The 22,601-nt window shown below is 38.0% G+C and overlaps 1 protein-coding gene across 3 annotated transcripts in view; it reads right to left on the bottom strand.

Annotated features, from left to right (window-relative positions):
• Window positions 1-22,601, bottom strand: part of LGR5 (leucine rich repeat containing G protein-coupled receptor 5) — a 92,648-nt gene that overhangs the window by 57,901 nt on the left and 12,146 nt on the right. The window contains exon 1 of one of the 3 annotated variants that reach the window (XM_035333979.1): window positions 11,314-11,363. The exons of the other annotated variants lie outside the window; for them this stretch is intronic. Within the exon in view, the coding sequence (XP_035189870.1) occupies window positions 11,314-11,348 (35 nt within the window). The 5' untranslated portion in view covers window positions 11,349-11,363. Of the gene's footprint in view, window positions 1-11,313; window positions 11,364-22,601 lie in introns of those variants that run through there. 3 annotated transcript variants of the gene reach the window in all.

Genomic DNA, 22,601 nt, shown 5'->3' with positions numbered 1-22,601 from the left:
CCCAAATTACTATTTTCTTGAAACATGAAATACAAATATATTGTTGTGGAACAGGACAACTATATGTTACCTATACATATTGTTTTTATTTTTAACAACTTTCTCATAAACAGAAATTACTTCCAGATTTGTTCAGCAACATCTTTCCAGACTAGTTTTTAACACAGTGGTAACTAACATAGTGACTACTGCAGTCTATGTTGGCAATGTGTTGTTGTGGTTTAAGAATCTAAGGAAGACGGCTGTAGGGAGAAATAATATCTTTTGATTAGGCTAACAGATACATCTGGAAAAACTGAGAAACTTTCAGACACAAAAATCAAAAATCTCTCCTTTTCCCAGATGTACCAGTTGGCTGATTAGATAACTCTTTCTTCCTAAAAACCTTACGTTGCTTGCACTGGCAAAGCAGTTCGTCTGCACTTATAGTTCTTAGGTTCAGAGTACTCTTCTGGGTCAGAATCACCATGGATGCATTCCATCCAATTTTTGTCCACTGAAGGAACTGAGGGACTTAGGAGAGAAGTCTCACGACCCAGAGCTACTTCTGGATACAGAGAAGCAAGACAAACAAAAAGAGATGCAATGCAGTCACTGGATCTCATGTGAGCAGTGCTGCAAAGTTTGGGCTGCTGAACAGAAATTCTTCATGGTTCTCCAGAGACAAATAAAGGAGGCTCTCAGCAAACTTGCCAGCCTTTTTACCGTATTGCCAAGAAGACATAGCTAGGATGAGATTTATGTCCATTAGCTAGATCAAGCACAGCTAACAGCCAGAAAGAGCAAGGTGGTAAATTGCAGGCTTACATATTATAACTATGAAAAACAGTAACAATTGTGATTGATTTATCATATGTCCTGCACCTGCAATGGTGTATTTCCAAAAAGTGCATCAAACAGGTTTTCTGATTTCTCCTTTCAATGTTAGCCTGTAAAATCAGTCATTTGCTTGCACTACAGAAGGGGATGAAAGGTTGCTTGCACATCAGGATCTGTAGTGTAATGTTGAAAAAAATATTAAAATCAAGGTTTTCAACTATCCCCAGGGGAACTACTAGGTTTTTGTATCAGATCCATTCTCCAATTTTCCTTGTGTACGTGTGCATGTGTACTCAGCAAAATCAAAACGGCTGAAACTGGAATTGTTTCTTGTCCAACTCGGTAGAGTCTTACAGACTACAGTGATGAAAAACTTACAACTATTAGAATACTGAAAAATCTTTAGTAAGTTGATGTACGGCAACATTTTCTATATTCCACCACTAAAGCATCTGCAAATCCCACTGATGTCAGTAGGACCTGCATCATTAAGAGTACATTCTGAGTCTTAAAACACCCCTATTGTAAACAGCAATAACATCAGATCATCACATATGAAAATCAACCTCCCCACGAGCTTAAGAACTGTGCTGGAAAGCTGATAGGCTATTTTGAACAGTCAAATGAACACATCATCTCTTCTCCAAGCAGCATTCCTGCAGCCTCTTTCCAACTTCTGACCATAAAATCAACATACCAGCAAATGATACTTTTATCTTGTGAGAAGATAAAAAGATTTGCTTCAATGACTGCATTGGCAACACGGCTCACTATAATGGTATCTTAATTATACTCTGTGCCAATCAATCACCAAGCTGTGTCTCTGGTGACTTGAGAAAGGAATCCTACCTGTGATGAAATTGTAAAGTACTTCTATGGCAGATTATGTTTTGAAGGAAGGAGAATATTGCAAACTGTACCATACAACTATTCTTTTTTTTTTTTTTTTTTTTTTTTTTTTTTTTTCTTTTGGTGACTATACAGAAAAATTCTGAGCATTTGCAAAACAGTTCAGACAGGTAAATACAACAGGTCTTCCTCTCCCACTTCCACTTTTGTTATCTGTGCATATACATGCTGAAAAACATATCCAGTTACTGTCTTATAGGTAAGTACTTCACCATAAGTTCCCAAAAGCCAGTAAAATAAGTTAAGTGAACTAGTTCTTAACATATAATGGACGAGTCTGGAGGCCAAGTTACTAACCTGTTATTAGCTGTTATTACAAGAGATGTTTCAGTGACTATTCATCTTGGAATCTGTTTTCCACATTGTTCTTATGTCCTTTAAAGGAGAACAAAATCTGTCTTGGCATATATACAAGGCTTCTACAGTTCATCTATAACTAGGTTATACTTCTATTATACTAAATATTACAAACTTTTCTACCATCACAGGGCTAATACAATAATCCAGTATTAATTAACAGTTGGAACCTAATTTTTTGAAATGATCATGCCTCACTATTAGGATGGTTAGTTGTGCTTTCTCTAGGCCTGCCTTGTCCCAACAAGATGTATTAATAATTATTTTTATGGCAGCCTTTGAAAGATAAAGCACTCACATTAAAACACTGGCAACAGACTGACTACACTATGTTCCTACAAGCTGGGAATAGCTCCTAAACTAAGGCCATTTCCTTAATCCATTTACAGCAAAACTGGACATTATCTTACATGTAGTAATACAATATGATGAAAAGGGGTGAGAATTGCTACTGCTGTTCCCTTGCTATCTTTCTAAGGCAGCACTCTCCCTTTCAGGGCTGGCAGGACACTTTACTAGCTCCCCTGGTTGATGGAGGAATGTGCTAGTTATTAAGCGCCTGCCTTCTACTACCACAATTGCTTCACTATGGATATTAAAAATAACTTTGTCTGCTACAGCGACTTACAGGCGATAAATCTATTTGCCAACACTGTAGCAGTCGTTCCTATTTCTTACAAATAAATTCCTATAGCATGTCTTCATTCAAGGCTCTCCATAAATAAATAGAAGAATAATTATCATTGTTTTACAGAAGGGAAACTAAGACACCTAATGGTGAAGTGACGTGCTCACAGTCCATCTGCAGGTTATATATATGCCATGGAGGAACACTATTGATGGTTTGTCCAGTGCCCTTTCCATCAGATCCCACTGTCTGCCCTGCAGCATTCACACTGCTGCCTTCCCAATGGTGCTGCATATGCTGTCAACAGCCTCACAAAACAGCTACACCCAACTAGGAGCATATTTTCATTCCAAAGTCCTCGATTATATCATATTTCAAAATCAATACACAAATTGGTAGGCATGTGCTTCCATGTTTAATACAGCCATGCAGAGAAACACAGGGCAGAGCAAAAAGCATTGGAAGCACTTCCCGACAATTAACTCACAGCACTTCTTATCACAGTTAGCTGCAAGCTGCATCTGTGGTTCTTTGAAGGACTCCATATTAAAACTATGATTAAGATGTGAATTTGCACTAAGCGATTCACATTTGAAGAACTAAATCTTTTTATTTGGAAAAATCTTCTGGAAAAAAAAGAAAGAAAAAAAAAAGAAGTGGTAGATATGCAGAAAGAAGCAGTAAAGAGGGGGAGCTATTACAGACATCCCATGTAGCAAGCAACCACCCCATCAATGTATTCACAGTCAACAACAAATGACAATAATGTGCATATTTCTTATGCACATTAATCATGACCAATGCTAAAGTTAAATATTTAAAATGTCAGCATCCCACAAAGTATGACTCATAATTGCAACTTATCAGCAACTGATTTCATTCTATACATTAATACGGAGATGATGCAAAGCTAAAACAAGGTTGCTTGTTACTCCGATTTTACAGAACATTTTTGTTACTTCACTTTGAAGTTCACTGTTTCAAGTGACCCAACACTTTTCATATTAAAACACACCCTGGAAAAAGCAAATGAGGTTGTGTGGTCACATAAGAATAGACCCTGTAGTGTAAGTATGTGTGTCAGACCCTCTCCAACAGCTTTATGCTAGTTTGGGGCTAGTAGCCCTACTGCCCTCCTTGTACTTCCTTCCTTTCCTTCAACACACCAGTGGTGCAACTTCTAGCAGTGCATTTTGCTTACAGAAGATATAAGCTCTGCAATTGTTAATAGCTATCTACTGGAAGGATCTGCTGCCTCAAACTTAAGTGATCCAGCCAGGTCAGGAGAACTCCATCCACACTTCCCTGCTGCTGCCTATTGGCATGGAACCCGTTGGGTGAGCACTAAATAATGGATCCAGGCAAACCACGCCGCTAGGCTGTGGCTGGATTCATCACAATCTAACAAAATGCTGTGGTCAAAATTTGAACTTCCTTATACCTGTCACTGGGTTGCTTGAGTGTCTCAGACAGCAAAATCTGGTTTATTATGGAAGTAGCTCTGTATCACAGTCATTTTAAATAGCACGCATTATTCCTGAACATGGTAGGCAGTTCTGTCATATAAACAGCCATCAAAGGCTTGCTTAGATCTAGACTGCAGAACATTTGTAAAGCAAACAGTACGTGCATGATTAATCTTTTCAGGAAACAATTTTGCCATTCAGTTTATCCAAGACTCCAGCAGAGGGAGCAGGGCAGAGCAAACAATTAGGGTCAAAAAGAAAGTAAAGATCAAAGATCAGATCAAACACACACAGTGCTGAATTAATCTGACAAGTACCTGACATTTTATTTTAGGTACAAAGATTCCTGCGCTCTGCTTTTCTTGTATATCAAATTCACAGTGCTCACTGGATGGAATTATCCATTTACTTTCAAAGCTGATTCATGGCTGTTCACTTGGCGTTGAAGACTCAGTTTGGTAAGTAATAATTACCAGGATAAGTTACAAGAACATTCCAACGTGTCAATCATTTACTGTACTTAACTCACATAATTTACAGCTTAAGAATCTAAAGGAATATTTTATAACACGGGAGCTAGCAGGAGCAATTAAAAGAGGCCTGAATGGAATTCCTCTTTCTCCCATGCCCACAGATTGCCTTAGCGTGTTTTTGCTTTATGAGTTATTACTTGTTTCTGCTGCACTAATTCAAATAGGTTATATGAGAACTGCAGACACTATTTATCTTGTTCAAATACTGAAGACAATACCCAACAGGAAAACCTATCAGTTTTTATTGCAATTTATGAAGAAGACTACTAGAATGTTTGTTCTGTTCTTTATCACCACCTGTTTGTTTACCAGGTACTGTTTATCTCACTTTGGATGTAGGACAGCGCAGTTAACTTCAGACAAGTTATGTGTTAGAAGTGACAAAGCTTAGGAAAAAAACATCTTGATCTCTCTGAGTTTCAGAATACTTCCTGCAACTCCAGGTTTGCCTTACTTTTACAACTATTTGAAACAAAAATTATAAATATTCAGGAAAATGTACCCCCCCCCCCCCACTTTTATTTCTTTGCTGAAGTGGCACGTTCATCCATTTCAGAAAATGTAGGCCCAGTCTTTTTACTTCTAGGTTTATAATTTCATCAGTCAATACAATTAAGCTGTTCTATAAAGCACAGAATAGTTTGCTTACTAGTAGACTAAACCTGGACTGTGGCAGAAATGAATTCAAAAGCTACCTGAAAATAGTCAAAGACCCAAAATATAGGTCCAATGCCATCAAGGAAAACTTTCCTAGACTATTACGGACCACACAGCCAACTGGACTCAATACCCAAATGGAGGATATGCACAACATAGACTATAATACACAAATCAGTTTTAATACTCATTTTTGCCAAAATACCCAATACTACTTCTGTGAGGCTGCTGAGGGTGGAAATGAATCAGGATTAGCTTGATTTGATTCATAACAAGATACACTGTAAATAACTTCTGCTGGCCATAATTTGCCTCAGTTCAATTCCATAGCAGAGATTTGAAGATTTCAAAAGTAAACAGCTTTGACAGCATCTACTGCAAGCCCGTTCCGACTGTGATGATGTAAGTCTGCGCATCCGGCATTCTGTGCACCTGCACTTAGAGCAGGAAATACAAATGCTCCATTGCACAGTGCAGAGAGCCCCTGGGTGCAGATGAGTGAGCTAGGTCCAGAGCTGGGAGCTATATTACCATGTTAGGTACTCTCAGAATGGCTAATTATCCCTGCTAGAGCAGGACATTGCTATGACTGTACTAATTTCACAATGCAGGGTCTCTGCACAGTGTTACTCTGTGTGATGTGAGGTAGCAGCTGTCTTAGCTACAAACTTGGTTCATTGGTTCATTGCAATGTATAGACATACACTAGATTGGGTGAAATTCTGTCTTGGTAAAAGAAATGGCAAAAAACTTCAATCGACAAAACCGAGTCCACCTCTTTGGTCGTAACTTACCTCAGAGGAGTTTTCAGTGAAACTCTGGTTAGCTTCTTCACTATTCCTGTTCTTCATGGTTCCCATTTTCCTATGCACTGGTGGTATATAATTGGGTTTGTTTTAACACAGCACTGTCACTTCTGCTTTTATTCTACTTTAGCTGTACCTTGTCTTGTTGAAGAGTAATCTGAGTTTCACCAGAGAAAATGATGCTGTGCTATATAACAACTAGAGCTCTACTCTGAATTATTTCACTTTATTTTTGTTGCATAGCTGAAATAATTTTGTACAGAATCTTATCTTTATTGCACAGACAATGCAATGGATGCCGTATTACCAGCACACATGGTTTCAGCCAACTTTGCCACCAAATGAATTGCTCCTGATCCCTCCCACCCCAGCACCATCCATTCCTTTTAAGGATGCTCTTGGACCAAGGTTGGCAACTGGTATGGATTAAAACAATTCCAGCAGGAAAATAAAAACTGGATTTAATCCAAATTACTTTCCTGAGCTGGTTGATTGCATCACTGTTTGTGCCACCACAAGCAAAAGTATAGAGGAGAAACAAACAAGGAAGGTGAAGCAGAACTATTTTTTTGTTGTTGTTGTTCTTTTTGCTTTCATTTGGCTGTGTTTGTTTAGAGCAGTTCAGGGTGATCTTTTACCTGGGATGTAAATATTCTCAGTCTTCTTCAGATATACATAATTGTGGATTTTTTTTACACACACATTTGCCCTTTATGTCTAACAAACCTTGTTTGCTGAAATACAATAGGGCCTCTGCATCTGCCAGCTTCTGGCTGGCTGACAGCCTCTTACAACACCTCCTGTGGAGCTCAGTGGAATGACAGAGCTGTCAGATTTTTCTCTGACAGATTGAATACCAAAACTTCTGCAATAGTAAGTGCCAGCACTATTTATAACTTGATTCTTACAAAGATAATATACTTCAAAACACTGTTTTTCTAAACAATACATTTTTTTTTTTTTTCATTTTTTTTTTTTTTTGCCTGAGGTGTTCAAAATTCCCTCATTGTGGGATACTTCCACATGGGCTAGTATAAAATAGTCTGAATTTACAGAGATGTCAAATCCTTAATCCTATACTGACATTATGTATACCTGCTCCACTCACATTTTGTTTGCTTGTAACCGAACAGCTGTCCTTCAGATCAGCAGAGTACTGAAATACCTCAGCTAACTGTAAGGAACTCAGGGCAAGGAGCAGTGCTGAGCATGCACTAATGTACAATGCCAAGGAGAAATCTCCAGTAGAGACCTCACATGTGTTTGACAGGCCTGGCATGTGTTTCTCATGTGGTTGTACCACCACAGTCTTCAGGGAAAAGGGCCGTGCTCCTTCTTGTATGAAAATGTCTTCTCTTAGGATAATTTCTTTCCCTTTCCAATAAATCTAGAATCAGAGCTGCAGAATTAACACATGCAGGCAAAATACTTCAGGACTATTTCCACTGAGATCAGCTGGGCTAACGCTTGGTATGAGTAGCACTAGCAGACTCCAATCTAGACTAAATGATCCCTTCTTCCTTCCTTTTATTTGCAGTGTTTACATAATCTGCTGTTTGGCCACCTCATTTGGAGGCCAGTGACCCACCACTTCTTGTCATTGTTACAACGATCAACAGAAAATCTCTTCAGGGCAAGTCATCAATTGGTACTGTTCACACACATCTGCTGCTACATCTTAGTTTCAGGTTTGAAATACCAGTTCTGGGTCTTCTTGGAGATAAATATAGAGTGATATTATAAAACACCAGTAGCCAAACCAAAACTTTAACAAATGTAAACTCGTAACACTTTACTAGCAACAGTTGGCAATAGAGCCAACTCTATTGCACCTGTGTGCATACATGCAATGTGTGTTCCCTTCACTGCACCTGTCTCTTTTTTTTTTTTTTTTTTTTTTTCCACATGAAATGAACTTTCCAGGATCCTTTTCTTTAGCTATTCCAAATGCCATAAAAACGCTGGAAAGAATCAGTCGTCCTATTATTTACATGTCTTACAACTTTTAACACAGCAAGTCAATGTCAGCACTGGCGCAGCGCCTGGGGGTGAACACCTGGCTCCACTGATGTTGGCAGCAAAACTCCCAGTGACTCCCATGGGAGCAGGACGTTGTCCCAGGCCCGCGGTGTCTAATGCCAGCTTCTACCCAATAGGCAGTATTTCACAGTTGTGGAAATCATGCAACAGCAAATCACTTTGCCTGGAGTAGTGAATGTAATACCTACTGCTGGCTTCACCAGGAGGATTTCTACCTATTTTTTTCCAGCTCCTATTTTGTTGTTTCTGAAATCTGACAGAATGCTGTTGGTTTGGATCACTAAGGAGAGGAAGGTGGCATATTTGCTATAGACAGAATCATGATTATACTTTTTTTTCAAGTGAGGAGGTTCAAAAATGTAAGGATGTGGTTTATCTCAGTTTGTTTTACTTGCATATTCTTCACTGTTAAAGCCTTTATTTCTTTTCTGTTTTGGTTGTAATGGCTGCTTCAGTTATTTGGGTACATGTGTTTTAATTCCTGGTGTTCTCTTTCCAAAGCAATTTGCTGGTTCTGCTTGTTTTTCCCTTCCTCCTCCTCGCAAGCCTCTGCTCAATTTTTGTCTCACATAAGGTTCAGCTTTCCAGTCAGCTCCACCAGGAAAACAGAAGGTCTACTCACAATAATCTGTATCGCTATAGGTCTTTCTGGGTGAAGATGAACCAATATTTTGGAACGATTTGGATCGCAGCACTTTCACATACTTACAACAGGTTGAAGAAGATGGCACTGCATGGCTCCACATGCATTAATATTGCTGTTATTAAAAGGACCGCAGGCTCTGGCGGGTTCTGCCAGTTTTTTACTTGTGTAGCTTTACCAAGATCTTCACTATCTTCACCTTGATTCCTACAGATCCAGTACAGCATGTGAAAAAAATGAGTGCTTCAAGCCATCTTGATCCTAAGTTAAAACCACTTTAAGAAAAACACGACAGTCTAAGGTCTCTTTTTTTTTTCTAACATAATCCCATAGTGGACATTTTTAATAAAGGCATGTGGTTTGAAAATGAGCTTTTAAATAACCAGAGAAAAGAAAGGACAGAGAAACAGGTTTTAAAATGTCTGTGGAAAAACAAACAAACAAAAAAGACAGGACATTATTTTAAATAATTAAACTGAACGCTCAGGTGATTTGTCTTGTCACATGTATAATGTATGATGCTACTTTTATTTAAAAGCCAGTGCTAAAGAAGGAAATGGTCGCATCATTAGCAAATGCTATAGGGCAGAGAGTCTTTTCTGGGCAACTTTTCAATTCAATAAAATTTTCAAACTTGTATTTCGCCATTTCCAGCTCACATATTAAAAATCTATTAGCAGAAAGCCTATTGAAAAGCTGACCATGAGCACAAGAGACTTTTTCTGGAAACAATTCTATTCAGTTCTCATGGCTGAACAAAAGCAGATTGGCACATTCGGTTATATACAAATGCCCTTGAAAGGGACCTCCCCCCCCTTTCCCATAGCCACGCGTTTCAGGGCTCTATATGCTGAAGGAAGCCAGTGAAAGGTTTGAAGGGGTGGGGAGACCAAGGGCTTCCACCGAGATCCTTCAAAGTCCTCATCTTCTATAGTGGGAGGATTTCCCTCTAAATCCCTTTCAATAGCATATTGATGGCTTTGAAAGCTTAAATGGCATTTGTCAACCATCAGTAAATCTTGAAAACTGTTTCTGCAAATAGCCCAACTCCGAGTCTCAGCTTTTCCCATTAATCTGTACGTAAGGCCACTGAAGACTTTTTCAGAGCCTAGATAATGCCTGGATTAAAAGGTCCATTCAGAAGGGAAAACTTTAGCATTCACCTTGTGTACATAGCCATTTCACCAGTGGTATTCATGGGTTGTTATTTCAACTCTGCATTTGTCCTGCAAACAAGACATTTTGCCACAAAGACTTGGTAGAGACATTCTTTAGTGAATTACTGAAACCTAGCCCCTCTATTTGTCATGGCTTGTTATTTTTATCAAGTGTAATCAGTTCAAATAGGAACCCCAGACTGACAACTTCACAATTACATTACTATTTTAAGAGCGGACGGTATGTTTCTTCCAATTCAACAATGAAACTGATTAAAGCACAACCTGATTGCTTCATCTAATGAAACAGTCTAAAATTTCCCTTAATCAGATGTCAGGAGACTTTTTGTTTGTTTTATATTAAAAGTAAAGATAAGAACTTCATAATAATCATAGTTCAACATTTTTATTTCATAGTATTTTATAAAAATTAGACATTTATGAGGTTTAATAATTTATGTTACACATTGCCTCATTTTAGTGTAATTCCATATTGATTTAGTTTTCTCCAGACAAACCAAACAGACTTTAAGCTCTCACATTCTCTGCTCCTCTCACACATACATACACACACACTTTTATTTAAGCTGTTCTTATGTCCTGTTAAGTTCTGTGTTACCTCCTTTCTGACATTTTGCATTTTTGCATCCCATAAGTAATACCATTTTGAAGGGTACAAAGCATTATTATCATCATTATTACTATTACTTATTAAAATAATCAGGTCAAAGTGTTTATGCATCATAGAAAAGAAGAAAAACAGAATGAGATCATGCACTGGAGAGTCCAGGCAAAATTTGAAGAAGTGCCAGTGGTGCAATGCTAGGCAAAAAGCAAAACAGATCCCTGACAATTTTTCCCTGATCCAGATAGATCTTAGTGTTTGAACAAATAGACCTTTTCACCGTAGTGGACGATTTACTATGAATGACAAGAACACCCAAACTGGGGATCAGTGAAATTCATTGGACATCCCTCACAAGGATACATACACACAGATAGCCTGTTCCTACAGGAACTGTTGAAAGGGAAATTTTTTGTCAAGTATTTATATATGTAAAATTACATCAACTATGCATGAAGGCCGCACCTTGCATCTGCTTCTTTTGTCTACCTTACAATCAACTCTCGTGGACATGTGCCTCTCCATTTTTTGCTATCAACTGAAAAGACTTTGTACTTTAATCAGAGGAACCACACCACTGATTAAAAGTAAACTAGGGCCAATTTTTTATCTCTGGGTCACATCTTGAGATGCGTTAGGGTATCCTGCCTGGCTTCCAAACAGCTCTCCCCACAGTAGGAGGTGTGCTTCCTGTAGAGGCCATCTCATAGTTATCCCAGGGGGGACATGTCAGATAGCCTGAAGTATTTTAAATGGCAAGAGAAAGATATGTGAGAATATCTAAATGAAGCTCCAGCCTACTGCTGCATTAAAGAATAGAAACTCAATTTAGTTGGCTAAGCAAAAGCATCTAGAGTAACCTGAAATATCCTTGGTTACCTGAGACATCCACATGAACCTGGCAGATAAAATATCTTCTATGACAAGACCCTCTCTTTTGAAGAGACATCTGAAGCCCAGGCAGGATACATGAAGTCAACTCAAGTGCCATAGCTACCTATGTTTAGGCACTTGCATTGAGCTCTGAGACTGGGATTCAGCTCCTAACACCCCTAAGTTAGCTGTCGACAGGTGAAAAGGTGAAACAGGCTTCCGAGCTCTTGGTGTAGTCAGCCAAATCTAGACAGATTGATCTCATCTTCAGGTAAGTGACTTAGGTCAGTGCTCTCCAATGCTCTCTGGTCACCACTGGGACAGTAAGACACTTTGCTTACTCTGGACATCTGCATTTTAGATCCACATGCCAATCTGGAGCTGAACAGCAGTTCAGTCAACTTCAGGAACAACTGAATTACAAGATAAAATGTGTACATAATATTCATTGTAGTGATGATGGAAAGGAATTAGACGATTCCTTCTCTGCATGGATATAACAAGGTTTATAATCTCTGAAGTATGCTGTCATGCCTGGTAGTTTACTCAAGTCTTCCTTTTAATTAAAAAAAAAAAAAGTGTTTTTTATATATATATATACTTTTTTTAATGCAGGAAAGTGAAAAGCTATCTGTACTTTTGTCAGTATATTTTAAGACTTGTGATTTCATTGTTGGTCTTTGTTTTATAAAAATATAAACAGACAGGTCTTACTACAAATGCAAAACACTTTTAAAGGATGATTTAATAAAAATTAGTAAAACCCTACCAAAAGTGAATGGAAGTTAGTCTGTAACAACAATTAATGGCTTTTGAAATCTTTCTTCTCTGTAACTCGGGGTGTGTTCCATGAGAGTAGAGCTTAGGGAGCCTAGCTTCATGCAGGTATCTGTCTTGTAGTTGGATTCCCTTAGGTTCAATGAGATGGAGCAGGTTTGTCTCCCGTGCAGATTCTTAGTCGTCTCTAGATAAAATACATCCTTTTGGTATGGTTAGTACTCAGGTAAGGTTAGACACAGCATTTTGCTGATGCTTTCCAGATGGTTAGGAACACAGGCAGAGCTCACACGTTTTCCTAAAAAATTCTGTGTAGATGTTACTTCAAATGAATGTTGAATCTTTTGGGACTGGAAATGTGTGATATCGCAGGAGAGTGAAGTATTCCTTGTGAAACTTTTTCTGCACCGTTAGAGTTGGATTTTCCAGATTACCACAAGAAAGTTTTTTTTTTTTTTTTTTTTTTTTTTTAATAAAAGTTAGCCTTGTAAAGAACAGAACATTATGGAAGAAGGACAACTTTTAGAATTAGGGTCAGTGTTTTCCTCCTGTAGGAGTCACAAATCCTCTTATCTCCTCACAATTTTGATTCTGAAATACCCTAAGGATTTAAGAAACTAATTTCTGTGTAGGTCAGAAAGAGGGACAAAAGCAACTTCGTCCTTCCTCAGGTTTGTGCATAACGTAGGGATCTGCACTCTAGCTCATATCCTACAGAAAATGTGATGTAATTGAAAGGTCTCAGACACAATTGCTATCTTTTCTCCTGGGAGTGTCAGGGGAGCAACTTTTGCCCACAGATAACCAAGAATGATCTGTACTGGCAAGGGGGAGTGGGGTTGAGGAGAAATTTTCAGAGCATGAGCACCTTATCTGGCCAAAAGTAATTACATGCTTACCAGGTCTTCCTTCCTGCACTTTTTTTTTTGGGGGTACAATAATATTCAATTATGCAGCACTTTTCAGAAAACTCCCTAAAGAAAGAGTTAGCTGCTATTTAGAAGTTGAGGAGATTCTAGAAAGGGACATGAACTAATTTTGCTGTGGCACTAAGCAACACAACTGTGAACCTGGGAAGAAAATATACATCTCCTGAATGTCAGATCAGTGCTTTACCTATGAGGTGGTGCTGCCTCCTTAAGCATAAACAATAAATGTTCCCAGGCTAACTGTAACTCTCAGCAGTACTTCAATGAATGCTTCTACTTTTCTTTGTAAGTCTTCCATCATTTTATATTTTTGTGACCATGTTCTCACATCCATGCTAACATAGCTTTTGCAGCTGACATCACATGGGTTGGAATACAAATACTGCAGATGTTCACAATGCCAACATATTTTAGGAGATAAAAAGTCAACTGAAAAATCTGTTATCTACTTCAGTTTAAGAGTGATATCATACAGAAACATACTTTTTGTCCCCGCAAATACTATTCAATGCATCTTGCCGGCAGGGGAAATTAATTTTCCAAACTCGGTCTTTAAAGGATATTATTTTTTTAATAGGAGCGTCTTTGAGATAGAACATATGCCCCTGTTTCTCTATCCACACCATAAAATGTTTTCCCATTCATCACAAATAGCTGTTTTTTTTTTTTTTTTTTTTTTTTTTTCCCCCTACGAAAGCTTTTATAGAGCCTACCTCTGTGTTTTAACTGTTCGTGACACAGTGGATCCACAATCCTGATTATGACTGTGGGCTGCAATACAACCAAGACACAAACGATAAATAGAATCCTTATGCTTATCTGACTTTTTAAATATAACTTTCACAATATGAAGAGGTAGGTGGACAGAATTATTAAGCAGAATGGCTGTAGCTGGCTGCCACTACTCAATTCATAGCAAAATGGGGAAACCTGGGGGAAGACGTAATCCTTAACCTTCATTTAGTACAGCTTAAGGTTACATGATTCTCCTCTGCATTATTACTGCATAGCAAAAAAGTATGTGCAAATGTGAGGCCCTAATACTTTTAGGTTTGTCTGCCCCTCTGCAAGGAATGGGCGTTTTAGACCCCAATGCCCTCCCCAGAACAGCTTCTATGCCCTGGTAAGACAAGTTTGTGAGAGTGAGATAGCTGAATGCTGAACAAGGAGTTCAGTAATTTCTTCTAAGCCATGTGTGATGAACAATTTAGAGATCTCTTTATGATAACAGGCACGTTACTGACAGAACCTCAGACTTTTGATTGGCAGCAAACATAAAAAATTACAGGAACACGTGTCCTTTAAAAACTTCTTAGTTTAAGACTACCTAGACTTGTTAATATGTGTTTCCAGAGCATTCTTCATTTTTAAGATGGGGATTAAAAGTGGGGGATTCTGTGCCCCATGGCCTTCAGCAAGATTACCTGAACTGTTTGCCTGGGTAAAGACTGCAGGACCATGTCCTGGCACTTCACACTGTCTGCATGTTCATGGTTTTAGAGTGAAACTTAATCTCTTTCTGGGCATCTTGATTTATACTTAAACAGAATGGTTGAAGCCAAGGAAAAGAGGAGTAACAGCTCCCAAAAAACTTACCTGAGGTACACTATACCACAGTGTATGTTAGGCTGACAGCCACAGCTCAGGTCTGCAAAGCTGCACAGCTGCTCTGTAACAGAATCAGGAGGCAGGACATCCAGCAATTTGGCTTAAGCTATGGCTAGGGCTTTTTTGCTTTCACAGTGTCTACTTAGAAATCTTTAAGTCTTATGGCAGCAGCAGATCCAGACTTTAATTAACCATTGAGTTATTCCACCACGATTGCGGAGAAGTATCAAAATACCTTGGGAAATCAAACAGCGTCCTCAGTGACCGGCAGATGTACAGTTTATCTGGGATATCCCCTTTCCACAAAAGAGAACAGAATCTAAATATATTAAAACTCATGTTAAACCGATTTTCAGAAACTGTTAGCTGCTAGCTGCATAGCATTACAGATTGTGGTGTACAATGACACCCCAGCTCATAAAACCACCTTAATCAGGGCCTCTCTCTTATGGCACCATCCTATTTTCAACTAACAATGCTTTCAGATGAGCCGAAAAGATGTACTTTGCTCCCACCATTACAATTTCTGCTCTTCTTTTCTTTACCCCTTTCAAAAACATGAAAGCATTGGATTGCTAATTACTTTCATCCAGCCTATAGGAAAATTAGTTTATCTTCCTGATCAAAGCAAATTAGGCAGATCATGGCTGATTAGAATGCAACAGTAAAATCTCCATACTTTCTGTTCCACCCCCTTTTCTCTCAGAAACGGGGCCTGTGTCAAATATGTAGGTATTTCCCACGGCCAGTCTGGACTCTGTTTCCAACAGGCTCTGGGGCTGGGACAATGGTTCTTACATAGACACTGAAGTTCTTTAGTTCAGTCATTGTGCAAGGAAAGAACTGGTAACCCCTCAGCTAGCATTTGATGAAACATCTAGATTTACATATTTCCCTAATTGCATTTTTTGAATGTGAGCGAGATTTATCTGACCAGAGTTAAATGCCTCCTTTATTCTGCCACCCAAAACACAAACCTATGCACTGCCGGCAGAATTGCATTTGGTTCTGATCCCAGATTAAAATTTTTGTTTTCACTACAGGGGGACAAAGCGATGCCTACCTTTGCTTCTCAAAGCACAATCTAAAGAGTGGCTTGGCTAGCTGCTGCCAGGGTGGCTGCTACACCATACAACCAAATACTGCTGCTCCTTCTAAGTAACCCCTTCAAGCAGCATTTTCTATCGCTCTAGTATCTTGCTGTTCACTTTTTACCCTTCATAACTCATTTCCCTTCGATTTGGGTTCTGTGTCTTTAATAGATGAAAGCCAAGCTATACTGCTACTTTATTTATAACCAATTACTATAAATTAACAGTAAATCTCACATTTAGCTCCATTTAAACATCACTATGCAGCTGCCCATTTGAAAATAAAATGGTTGCCTTCTTTCACTTCAGTGGGCACAATACAAAACATCCATTGAGCTTTTCCTTTATTGCAGCTGCCAATGCCCAGCCGACTTTTAACAAATCAACCAAGCGGAATAACAATGCAGCTGCAACATTTTATGGTATTTCTGTTAGTCCTCTTTTGAGACTGAAGGTGTTAATTAGGAATCAAAGAATACAACCCTGCCAGCTTTCTTTCACGTACTCTGCACTGGCCACTGCAGTTTTCAGAAGAAAAATAAATCTAATAAAGGGACAAAAATGTTGTTTGTCACACCAGTAACGTGTATTTAAGTCCCTTTGATCATGAGCTTTTTATGTAGTCTTGTCAGACAGGCTGAAAATATTTTTTCCTCTCTTTTCTCCTTTCCTTAGGCTTTTCTGAATACTGATTCTAGGGTTGTCTGGAAAGGTGAAAAACCCAGTAGTGACTGGAATGCTTTACAGGTTAAAATGGCTTTGCTGAGCAAGCCAGCTTTAAATCAAATCAAATTGAGTCAAATCATAATTGTTCACTTTTTTGATTCAAGTGTAAATTGTTATGAAATACAAATGTTTTGTTCCTGTTATACGCTTTACTAGTTCTATCATTTAGTATTTCAAGCATTCAGATACATGCGGGTGTTTAATATTAATGTATCAATTCTTTTGTGAAATCTCATTTTAAATCCTCAAAAATGACAGTTTGCTGGATGTTGCCAAATGCCCATTATATACATTGTTTCACATATGTACTACACAATCTATATTCAATATTTTATGAACACTTACTGACCATAACCGTGTTAGCGTATCATATATTCAAAGGTAGCAGCATGAAGTCATTACCTTTAATCTTTAGTCAAAGTTAAAACCTTAGAATAGGTTTATGAACTTAGCACAACTGAGAATTAGTCAAGCTTGCTAGCTTACGCAGCAAGAGCTTTCACTGCTAGATGCACAAATCATGCCAAAACCTATAAATCTTGCCAGAGAATGGCAGAAAGAAGCTCTGCTTGCTGATTTAATGATAACGAAATGAACATGCTCTTAAAGCTACCTTAGAGCAGAGTTTTCTAAACTGTAAAACAAATAAAGCCAATTTTAAGAAACACTTATTACAGAAGAATATGTATAGCAGTTTTCTTTGCCTTAAACACATGTAGGAGAAGCAAGGTTTCAAAATACAGCTCTATTTATCTTGTTATGCTTTTAATGCAATTCCTTATCATGTTATATATACAGAATGTAATTACAAGAGATATTTTGTGGAGTTATTACTTAGTATTAAGAAACACAGAACTGGCTTGAAAATGTTAAAATACAAAACTTAATAACAAAAAATAGTTCCGTCAAGCCTGTCATATAGTAAAATTCATGTAAAGTACAGGTCCAGGACTACTGTACCAGACACAAAATGAGATGATTCATTATAATGAAGATATACTTTCTTTAATGCCCCAAGTGTATCATTTCTTGTATTTCTGAATTAAAAAAAAATAATATATATATAGAGAGAATATATATAATATATATATATTATAATATATATAATATATATTATATATATAATATATATATATATATATACCGTTTTAGAAATACAAACATGTCTACATGTTGTTCTTTTTTTTTTTTTTTTTTTGTAAGTGATATCACAAAGTAACAGAATGGCTTGGGTTGGAAGGGCCCTTAAAGATCATCTAGATCCACCCCCGTGGCCATGGGCAAGGATGTTACCCACTAGACCAGGTTGGCCAAGGCTCCTTCGAACCTGGCAATGAGCACCTCCAAGGATGGGGCATCCACAGCTTCTCTGGGCAACCAGAGAAATGTAAGATGATAGCCTACTAGAAGTGAATGCCTTATTTTTAGATGTTTTACTTGTTGAATATTTGTCGGGAATGCATACAAAAGGCAGAATTTGGCTTGATTTTCAAAACAAGCAATGGCAACTGGGAGATGCAAGAGAATACTCCTTTTCTGCACAGAAAATAAGGTAAAAACAGCAAATATATTTGAAATTGGCTGCTGTAGTCACTTATTAAAATGCTTTTTTCCTGTTATTGCATCATAACAGTGCCACAGTGTCAAAAGGAACGAAATAATGCTTGTAAAAAGATGTCAAGTATATAGACACAAGCCATACTGCTCTCCATAGGGTTATAATAATCATTAGAGTCCTGTTGCTGTAGTTCTATTCTGGATGATGTATTTCATAACAATTTCAGAATAAGGTGATATTTTCAACTGTACCTTCATATTTGTTGAGTTTTCTTTCATTCATGGGCTTGTGTGGTCTGTGGGCCAATGATATATGTATCTTGGGTGAAGTTTGCCATTAAGTGGACAAAATGTTTTACCTGCGGGAACATCTTTATGGAGGGGAAGGGATGTTTTTCCAGTTATTATTTAGAAATTATTTGGTGTATAAACTTAGTATTTATTTGACTCACAAATTCAAGACCTGCTCTTGTGTTTGTTTTAATATACCAATGTCTGGGTGAAAAGTTCTCTCTTTACTCATGTAAACCAACTCATGTGCTCTGCGTATGTTTAACTGTGTTCTGCAGGTTTTGCTTAATTCTAGACTCATTTGGAATAGCCTGCAGAATTTATATTGTGCCTACTATAAGCACCTAAAATGATTTTTTTTTTACAAAAAGCTGTTTTGTAACAGCTAATAAAAGCAAAAGAGTTTGGATAATGTACATATAAATCTAAAACGAGAAAAACCTACCCGTTTGGTTTTCTTATCTTCAGTTCTGCATTGGAAACTGCAGTGGTACAAGAGTACTTGAAGTGTTTTCCACTCCCCTTTGGCAGCTGACCATCCTCCCCTTGGTTGTCCCTGTCCCTTCAGCTCCACTGGTTTGGCCATTTCTGCAGCTACATTCTAAAACTGATCAGTGAAATGAGAAATGCATCTTTCAAAGACCAAAAATGTGTTTCTTTTTAAACCAGATTATTTCACAGATCTTTGTGGGAGCACAGCCCAACAAAGAGCAAAGTCGGCACTGCCAAAGGAGATGAAGCCTAGAGCAGGAGGGTGGGAACAACTGGCTTTGCATGAAGGAAAGCAACATGAACATCTTAAACTGTCTCTCTTGCTGAGGGACTCTTGATATGGAGCCACATTTTTTTCTGAGTTTTCTATTCCAAATCCAATCTTCCAGAAAATTCTGAGCTCTATCTTCTTCCAGTGCTGTGAATTCAGAAGATCAACCAGCAAAGGCGAGTGGCTCCTCCTCAAGGCATTCAGCTGCAGAAAGCCATTGCTTTTCCCAGCGCTCTGCCCTGCAAACTGAAATTAGCAGTTGTGCTTGAGCTGTGAGTGCTGTGAGCCATCACACATGCTGGCACCTTGGAAGTACACTTTTGGTGGAACACCTCTCCTTCTAAATTGTTTTTCCTCAGATCTAGCAAGTCCTAAATCTGTTACCCTTCACAGCTTGCAAAAAAAAAAACAACAACCAACCAAACTCCATTTTCATTTCTAATGCTTTTGTATGAGGAGATTCTATCCTGACGGAACCGGAAGAGAAAGTGTAGGGATAAAACATACCAGAAAATAAAGCATATAAATCAAGCTTCCCCTGCTCTCTCCTATCCTGTTCTCTAAACCATCACTGCTATAGCATTTGATGACTTACCCTCACGGACAACATGTCCACTTAATCCTTATCCTGTTACCCTTTCAAGCACAGCAATTATTGCAAAGTCCAAAACTGGCTCTCGGTCACACCCCTGCAACTGAGCTGATTTTGGATTACTGTATTTTTTCTTCATTTTGGTGAGCAAAGAATCAGGAAAACAAAACAAAACAAAACAAACAAAAACAAACAGCTAATCACCAGGTATTCATTGAATATCCACTATAGTTGAGAATACTTACTTGAAACAATTAAAAAAAACTCACTATAAGAGGATAAAAAAAAAAAATTGACTGTTTTGTTTAGAGAGAAGATGAAAAGGATTGTTAAACTATACCTATATATACTCTTCAAAATGAGAAACAATCCTCTTAATAACAGGTTCCTCTGATAATAAAGCTATCAGTATTTAACCATGAAAAAAAACTTTAAAAACCACTGTATTTGCAGCTGTCAAAAACTATTATCTTGGGGCAGCTGAGATTAATATTTTGACAGCAGTTAGGATGGATCAGTATGCTCTCAGGAACACGAATATTCACAAGTATATTAAAATACCATGGGACACAGGGATTTGTTCTTACTTAAAAGGTAGTAGTAATTAAATATCTTCCAAAACAGCTAGGCGTGGCTGCTGTTACAGATTTAATCATCTTGGTCTGATTCCTTTAAAAATACAGCTTGCCTAATAATTCAGCGCTGATTTTCCCCATTTAATTGCTTTATAATTTGTAGACTTTAATAATCTGACTCTCTGTTACCAGAGCTTACACAGTTCCCTGTGATAACAAGACAATTCAGTTTTTGCATTTATTTGAAAGTATCTACTTCCATGTGAGGACAAACCTAGGAACGTGACAGAAAACTAATCAGTGATTTGAGGATCAAATTTAGACAGCTGTCTTATTCTCCACTGCCTGTACACATACAGTCACGCTCTTGCCTTTAAGCGATATGGCTGTATAGGTTTGCAGATCTCCAAGAGAGTGTCAGGCACATTTAAGTGATATAGAATATAAAAACTAATGTAAAAATAAATTATTTGCCAAAACCTCTTTCCCAGCCTGCATACAAGCACACAAATATATTTATGTTCTACCAACTGTAATTTGCAAAAGAAATAATCTTCTGATATTCATCTTATCAGCTGATGTCTTAAAAAGTAAGAAATGTACTTCAGACTCAACAACTGAGAAGTCTGAATAAGCTGTTAGCTTTCCGTTGTAAGGCATCTCTTTCTTACTTTAATAGCTTAAAGATGGTGAGGATAGAGGTCTTAAAAGCAGCATAGGCACTTACAGATGCAGAGAGTGAACACAGGCTTACTAGGAATGGATCAGGCATTGAGGAGATAATATGGAGGTAATAGTTCCCGCATTTGGATTACCTATGTCACACCAATTACATCATAATCTCTTTTTCCTTCCAAACACAAAAAAGCTAGTTCTGCACTTCTATCCAAAAGTATGTAACTGCCTAACTCCCATGTATGTAAGATACCTTGGTATCTAAGGGAAAATTTAATTTATTAAAGTATTTCTACTTTGATAGAAATAAAGATTCACATACTAAGAAAAATTACACTGACTTCTGTATCTTTCTGCATTTTACACTTTTTATAGAGGATAAGAATTTATGAGCTTCTGTGTAGAGCTTCTGCACCATCCAGAAGCATTGCAGCCAAAGCAATTAACCTGAAGATGCAAGCATTTGCATTATCCTGCATTTGTTTGTCTCCAGAAAGTAGACAACACTATGTTTAATGAATCCAATCATTCTACTGGAGACATTTATCTGGAACTAACAAAGCTTGTAGTTATATTGTCAGGTCTTCTACATACTGAAGGTTTAAGAGGACAGATGAAAGTCTTTTAAGATCGAGGGAAAGGCAATTATTTCAACTACAGAACTAAATCAATAGATCAGGCAGATCCTGATCATTTTTAATAGAGCTCAGGAACTGCTTCACTAACTTCTCGCAGCTGGGGATCAGTGTGGATGCAGCTCACATGCCTCTAAGTAACCATCCCTCTCAGAGGCAGGCTGACAGCAGAATATGGCAAGCCTCCTCAGAAGCCGATGGAAGTTTCTCGTGTTCCTGCTTGACAGCTCCAAAGAGCGGAGTAGCTCCCGGGATAGCTGTGAGCTGACTGCTTTTCTGAAAAACAGCCTTAGGCATTTCCTACTTTCTTTGTAAAATGTGTTGCTGTCCTAAGTAACCTACAGTGGAAAATATTTTAAAATGGCAAAAGGAACCTCGAGCTGTCCTTGCCAAACCTGGCTTTTAGAAGCAGCATAAATTCTGCTCCAATATCCCTTATGAAACTGGTCTTAATCAGCGTGTTTCAAAGTGAACTGCATCATGCGCTCTGTGAAATACTGCAAGAGCAGCAAGAGGTACAGAATTGGTATTAAAATCAATCTTGCATTCATTTCAGAACATCATGTACTCACTTCAGAATATCACTCAGCCTCATGTATATGCTTACACGCTGACATCTCAGATTTGTTTCCCTACAGTGTGAAGGTTAAGTGTCGTTTATTTATTTATTTTAAGGAAGCTGCAGGGCTATTCAATGTTACATGTTTAAAGAGATTATTCCCCATGGCCTAATTGTACTTTTCTTTGTCTAGTTTGAATTTTTATCCATTGTTTCTTATGTTAATACCCAATGTACTCTGTTAATACAATTTGTGCTCTGAGTGCTTTTGTAACAATTTTTAGTGTATGATCGCATGCTAGCAGAAAAC

The sequence above is a fragment of the Oxyura jamaicensis genome, chromosome 1, assembly GCF_011077185.1.
Source record: "Oxyura jamaicensis isolate SHBP4307 breed ruddy duck chromosome 1, BPBGC_Ojam_1.0, whole genome shotgun sequence".
Lineage (NCBI taxonomy): Eukaryota > Metazoa > Chordata > Aves > Anseriformes > Anatidae > Oxyura > Oxyura jamaicensis.
The sequence above is the reverse complement of the archived record's forward strand: the minus strand, read 5'-3'. Positions and strand labels throughout refer to the sequence as shown.